At 37.5% G+C, this 7382-nt stretch overlaps 1 protein-coding gene across 1 annotated transcript; it reads left to right on the forward strand.

Annotated features, from left to right (window-relative positions):
- The first annotated feature begins 3438 nt into the window (after nucleotides 1-3438).
- On the forward strand, nucleotides 3439-7086 carry LOC148998801 (receptor like protein 27-like). Its single transcript, XM_089141712.1, is given in 4 exon segments — nucleotides 3439-6120; nucleotides 6122-6724; nucleotides 6726-6770; nucleotides 6772-7086. Coding segments are annotated over 4 exon segments (3294 nt in total). The 5' UTR covers nucleotides 3439-3579; the 3' UTR covers nucleotides 6877-7086.
- The last annotated feature ends 296 nt before the right edge of the window (nucleotides 7087-7382 follow it).

The following is a 7382-nucleotide window of genomic DNA, read 5'->3' on the forward strand; positions in this document are numbered from 1 at the left end:
GGATAGGTTATTAATGTGGAGAAAAGTGAAATTTTCTTTAGTAGGAATGTGAATCAGCATACCAAATATAAACTTATTGGATTTTGGGAGTAAAACAGTTTGGAAAAAAGGCTCTCTATCTTGGTACTGATCTCTTTCCTTCTAGATCTAGAATCAAAGATTTACAGCCTCTCCTAACCAAAATGGAGAGAAAATTGAGTGGTTGGAAAGCTTGCTCATTGTCTTATGCTGGGAGACAAATTATTGTGCAATCTGTGCTAGCTGTTTTGCCTGTCTATCATATGCAATACTCTATTTTTCCTAAGGAAATTTGTAGAAAAATGGATTTGTTGTGTCATAGGTTTTGGCTTGGGCACATTGTTTCAGATAAACACCTCACACTTATAGCTTGGGATAAGTGTTGTATGCCTAAAGAAAATGGGGTTTAGGTTTCAAAAAGCTTGAGGATGTGAATCGTGCTTCGCTTCTTAAACAAGGGTGGAGACTGATTAATGAACCAGAATCTATGTGGGCTAAATGCTTTAAAGCTAAGTAGTTTCCAAAGACCTTTATCTTTGACCCTAAAATTTCTCAAAAAAAGGGCTTACTTTTTTGGAACAGGTTGTGGAAAGTTATTCCAGCTCTTGTAGGATTAGTGTTTAGGAGAGTAGGAAATGGACCATCTACTTCTTTCTTGTTTGACCCTCGGGTGGAATCAACACAGAACCATACTATTGGGGAGTTCAACTCCCATTTCCAACAAAGGGATGTTAGCTTATCTAAGGTGATTCAACATCGAGCTTCTTTGATAGAAGAAATCAGGGCTTCCTTCTCTGCTCAATCTCAACTTGCCCTCAACAATATCTTTCTCAGTAGCGAACCAGACTGCTGGGTATCAAAACTCTCTGTGAATGGCTGTTTCACCGCTAATGTTTACAGTAGAACTATTAATAAAGAATATGCTATTTGTAGTAATTCCAATATAGATTGGTGATGCTTCCTATGGAAATTACCAATTCATCCTAAATTTAAAATTTTCTTTTGGCGATAAGGCATGCAGGAATTCCAGTTAAGGCGATCATCGGTTGATGGACAATGATCCAATTTGATTGTCCTCTTTGTGCCAAATGCGAGGAGACGATTTGCCATTTGTTTATGGAATGCGAATTGAGTAGACGGATAAGGGCGTCGGAACCATTAGGCCTTTGAGTGGACCATATCCACCACAATAATCTGTTGCAACTTTGCCTTCATTTACTTCATGTTGGACTGGATAAAGCTACTCTTAAGTGGTTCTTCAACATGTTTGTCCTCACATGTTATACTATTTGGTCTTTTTGTAATGGTGTTGTCTTTAATAATAGAACTCCAAATCCACTTAAAGCCATCGAGTTTATAAATAAATGGTCTTCTGATATGCAACTATACCCAATTAACACAAAAGAAGAAGACTTGGGAATCATCAAGAATCTCCCCCAAATGTGTATTTGTAAGTCTCTTCTCACTTATCAACATAGTAATGACCCAATTCTAATTTGTGTAGGGGAACGTTAGCATGCGGGAAAAAAAAAAAAAAACTGGTTGGTTATGGGATTGCTTGAGAAAGGTACGATTACATTCCTAGAATGGGGGAGCGTGGATGGCGTTGATACAACAAAGGCAACTTTAGAGGGCATGTCTCGTGGATTAACCCTAATGTCCCAGGAAAAAAAATAAAGATTCACTGAATTTGGAACAATGCTAAGCAATTGGATCACATCTGATCTTGACTCAGTGGCACTCACAACATATTGTTCAGATTGTTACCATCTTAGACATGCTAGAAGATACAAAAAGCACACCTTTCCAGGACCACAACATCCAATTGTGGGTAGAAACAATTGCAGGAAAAAGACCTAAATATACAGATTTAGGGACAAAAATCCTATCGCCGCAAGCTTGTATTTGTAGTTCCATTATTTAATGTGTATTTTGTTTCTTTCAACAAAAAAATGAAAAATGTAATACTAAGAATTTCTTAGATTTCTTTCAAAAGCTCATCATCATCATTATACACTTTAACAAAAATTTCTTTAGATTTCTTCCAAAATGTGAAATAGGTGTGTTAATCAAGAACAACAAACATAAAGACATTCCGATTGGGCTGAATTAAAATGGAATTGGGTGTCAATGGCCGAAGATTACAAGAAATTTCATCAAAAGGTATGTAGCAAGTTTAAGGATCTAAGAACATGAAACAACATGAAGCACCCCAGGGGGGGGAGGGTAGATCTCTATTCTCTAACTCAATAACATCAAATATCTCCTTCTAGTTCTGCTCCAATCTGACATGCATTTCCAACCCAAGTCAATCTGTAAACAATTAAGTTCTAGCACTTCGATTTTTCATTTCTTTTATTCTCAACGAGGTATCTGAAAAAAAAAAAAAAAAAAAAACATTTTTAATATAGTAATCTTATAATCCCTAACAATTAAATTGTATAATATATTAGAGATAGAATTGGGCAGCCTCTGTTTGGGCTTGAGGCCTCAATCTTAACTCTAGAGGATGTAACTTCCAACCACAACTAGGGATGCATGTAAACTCGGTCCTGACGACCCCAATTCCCCCTAACCCACACTTAGCCTGAACAGGATTTGAGGAAATAATGGCCCAGCCATCTAATTTGATTTACGGTGACTGAGTCGGTCAGTGCACATGAAACTTCCTCACTTTGATATAGTCGTAGTTTCTCAAGTTGTATATGATTTGTAGACGCCTAGTTGTCACTTTTACTCCTCTTTTTTCTTCACATCTACTATAAAAGTGTAGGGGACCAAAAAGTAGGAGAAAATAAGGGAAATGTATAACCTCATGCATCCAACCAGAGAAAAATAAATCTATTGTTATCACTCTAAAAGAACCGTGTGAAAATCTGAAATTTGAAAGCTCAGACCGACTAGGTAAGGCATCTTCAACTCACTAATGACTTTCTCAACCACAAAAGTGTAGGGCCAAAGAGTGGGAATAGCCCGGCAAAGTCACCGTCAATTATTAGATGCACTAGTTTCTTTTCTTCTCCTTCACGGGAGACGGGACCTCTTCATATTAAATAGCCCCAGTGATTGAAACCCATGCAACGCGTATCTACTAATAAGATTCTTCTCTGAAACAGACATTCAATTTGAAATTTATTTATATATGACTGACTGAATGTGACTAATCTTCTTCATCATAATTTATTATTTCTCATATTATACCCCTTCACATTTCACGTTTAGGAAAAGTCTCCGTTCTTCCTAGACTTGATGAGTTAGGCGCTTCATGAATGTTCCATCTTCATCTCCTTCTCTTCTTGACCTCATCTCTATAAATCAAGTCAACTTCATATATCCCGTATTTACATACTATTTAACTTCATAGATTTAGAAAATGGATATAATTTATAATATATCCTGTATTTACAAACAAAGCGTTTCTATTAGGATTCTTCTTAAAGATTGTCTCATGGTTTGTCTATAAATAAGTGGCAAGATGAACTCCTTCATGCATCAATCGTCCAACATTTACAAAACCCAAACCTTTTTTAATTAGTTCCTTTGAAGAAATAGAAAGGAAGTATGTCTTGCCAATTCCTTCTTTTCTTACTAGTTCTGTTTCAGCCTTGTTTCCTTTCTTCTCCTTCTCCTGCTTCTTATTTGTGTCTTCATGATGAGCGCTCTGCTTTGCTTCAATTTAAGCAAAAGCACTACAATGTCTCTTCAAACTATCCTACATCTCTCAACTCGTGGAAGCCAAATACTGATTGCTGCTTCTGGGAAGGCATCTCTTGCGATGCCACTACTGGTCATGTAGTTGGCCTTGCTCTCTTCAATTCGTCGCTCAATGGTTCCATCCATTCCAATAGTACCCTCTTCAGTCTCCTTCAACTTCAAATGCTTGACATCTCAAGGAACAGTTTTGAACACTTTGCACCATCAGGCTTTGTAAGACTCTCTGGATTACGGCATCTCAACCTCTCAGCTAACTCTTTTTCAGGACCATTCCCGTCAAAAATGTCACAGCTTATACAATTGGTATCTCTTGATCTTTCTTCAAATAACTTTCTGGGCCAAATCCCATCTGAAATTTCAAATCTAACTGAGTTGGTTTCTCTTGATCTTTCTTGGAATAACTTTCAGGGCCAAATCCCATCTGAAATCTCAAATCTCACCAAGTTGGTTTCACTTGACCTCTCTCAAAGGAGGGGTTTGTTTCAACTTGAAATCCCAAATTTGAGAGCGTTTGTCCAAACCTTAACCCTGTTAAGAGAACTCCGTCTTGATGGGGTGAATTTGTCTGCTCAAATAAATAGGCATTGGTGTCATCACTTATCATCTGCACTCTCTAACCTTCAAGTGTTGTCATTGGCTGAATGTTCACTTACAGGTCCTGCAGATGCATCGATCTCGAAGTTTCGTTCTCTAAGAGAGCTACACCTTCACAAAAACGAGAATCTTACTTCCATGATACCGAATTCTTTGATGAACCTCACTTCTCTCACTATCCTTACTCTTTCCGATTGTGGATTGTATGGAGATTTCCCAAGCAGTTTCTTTCTTCAACCCAAGTTGAGTTATATAGACTTATCTGATAACCCTCTCCTCTCTGTTCATTTGCCTGAATTCCCTCAAATAAACACCACTCTTCAATATTTGATTGCTAGCAAGACAAAATTCCAAGGGTTGTTACCAAGTTCAATTGGGAACCTTAAATTTTTGGAGGTTTTATATCTCGAGAGTTGTAACTTATCTGGGCCAATCCTTCCTTCCATTGCTAATCTTACCCAGCTTAAATGGTTGGATCTTTCATACAATAGTCTGAGTGGTCAAATTCCTGATTACTTTTTCAAGGGTAGGTCCTCCAATCTTAAATTACTAGGGTTGGGCAACAACTTACTCCAAGGGCCCATCCATTCTTCATTGTTCTTTTCCCCATCAATGTTGTTGGACTTGTCCAATAACCAATTCAACGGAGTGATAAATGAGCCTCCTCTTATTCACAACATCTCATCTTCTTTCTCACTACTACTTTTTTTGAATGGCAACCATTTGAAAGGAAAAGACCTGATGAGATCAATTTCAGAGATTAAAGGTACAATTCAATACCTTGACCTTTCACTCAATGACTTTAGCTACTTAGAAGAAGATAGAAATCTTTCCTATGATGGTCTCCCTAGCAATAATCATAGTGGTGACATCAATTTTGTCAGTGCTCAGATTTCTTACTTGAGTTTGCATACTTGCAACATCAGTGAATTACCAAGAAATTTCCTCAAGAATCAGAAGGAATTAGTTAGTCTAGACCTTTCTGACAATAGAATTATAAAATTCCCAGATTTCCTTAAGGATATCAAGGAATTAAAGGCTCTGTATATTGGTGGTAATAGACTTGGTGGTGAGATACCCAAATGGATATGGAAAAAGAATTTGAGCAAGCTGAACCTTTCTGGCAACATGTTCAACGGTCTAGAATTGCCATTACCTGATCATTCCATCAACATGTTTACAATACTTGATCTTCACTTAAACATGATACAAGAATGTCAATCATCTGCACCATGCTCTCCCCAAACATTTGATGAGTTTGATACTGAGGTTGTTTCCCACATATTAGGGAATCTCACTTCCCTTCTCTCTGAAACCACCTATCTCTTTTCAATGTCAGACAACAAATTAACTGGAAAAATCCCTTCCTCAATCTGCAAAGTAAGAAACTTTGATATCTTGGATTTGTCCAAGAATAAATTGAGTGGCAGCATTCCAAAATGCCTTGGCAAAAGTAATATGGGCGTGCTAAATTTGGAAGAAAACAGATTACAAGGACCCATTCCTGATTTATTCAAAGATGAGTGCAATTTGCATACCCTCAAACTCAACAAAAACAATTTTCAAGGAGGAATTCCAAGATCATTGGGCAACTGCAAGTTACTCACCGTATTGGATATTTCAGACAACCAGTTGAATGGTACCTTTCCTCATTGGTTGGAAAAACTCCCTAAGTTGCAAGTTCTTGTTCTAAGGTCCAACAAATTTGGTGGTCTCGTTGCTCAACTCGTCCAACCTCATTCATGTCCCTTTGCAAGCCTACATGTCATTGATCTCTCTTTTAATAATTTTCTTTGGAGATTTACCATTGCAATACATTCGTCATTGGAAGGGTATGATGTTTGACAAGGATACATCTGACTTGCATTACTATGGTACAAATGCTTCTGCATATTATCAAGATAGGATTGCGATTAATGAGAAGGGAATACACTTGGAGATGCAGAAAATTTTAACCACCTTCACCACCATTGATCTATCCAACAACTTCTTTGTAGGAAAAATCCCGGATGCATTGGGAAATTTAAAAGCATTGAAAGTACTCAACTTGTCTGGAAATAGCCTAGCAGGTCATATTCCATCTTCGATGGGAAAACTAAGGGGACTTGAGTCACTAGATCTTTCAAGAAACACACTCTCTGGAGAAATCCCGACGCAATTAGCAGGTTTGACGTTCCTTGCAGTCTTGAATCTATCTTACAATGACTTAACAGGAATTATTCCACAAGGGAGCCAATTCAACACTTTTTCAAATGCTTCCTATGAGGGAAATGCAGGATTATGTGGTTTTCCTTTGACAAAGAAGTGCGGAGTTTTACCTCCCACATCAACGTTCCAAAAAGGAGATGATGTTGATGATGATGAAACATGTTTGTTTGATTGGAGGTTTGCGTTGGCGGGGATATTGCTCCGGTGTTATAATTGGATTGGTTATTGGACGAGAGTTTCTTGTGGAGAAAAAACAGATGTTCTAAGTTCATTTCTAGGCTTGTGGTGTCCAAACAGAGCAAATGGTCAAGGAAAACCAAACGCCATAATAGAGGAAAGTGAATCCATTTCCACAATGAAATTTCTTGTACTTGCTTTCTTTTATTATGTTTGTATGTTTGTCTGTACTCATCTTTGGGTTGAGTAAGATTTTCAGCCCTCTTCAAATGTATCTATGTTTTATATTTTCTATGGAAAATTTCCAAAGACACACACACCTAAAATTGCACTACAGTACACTGTATCAATATATTACATTAAAAGTCCTCATTTTTTGTCTTATAAATTCCAAAAATCCCTTTCATATTGTGGAAGGGTGATGTTTATTAACGTGTTTCATATTGATTCACTCTAAGCTCCTAGCTTAACTTTCCCGAGTTTGGATCACATCCCTGATGCTTCTTTACCAAAAATTTGGGCGGGGTTGATGTGGGACCCACCAAGGCCACTTTAAAATTTATTTACAAATTACTTTCTCCTTTAGAAATTTTATAGAACCTCTGATTGCATTTCCAAATACGACAGCCGGACTATAACCCATCGTTTTCGGTCCTGCAAACCTAGAGTAC

Source organism: Hakea prostrata, unplaced genomic scaffold (assembly GCF_041222555.1).
Source record: "Hakea prostrata isolate BN-2017 unplaced genomic scaffold, UWA_Hpros_2 contig_131, whole genome shotgun sequence".
NCBI classification, from domain to species: Eukaryota; Viridiplantae; Streptophyta; class Magnoliopsida; order Proteales; family Proteaceae; genus Hakea; species Hakea prostrata.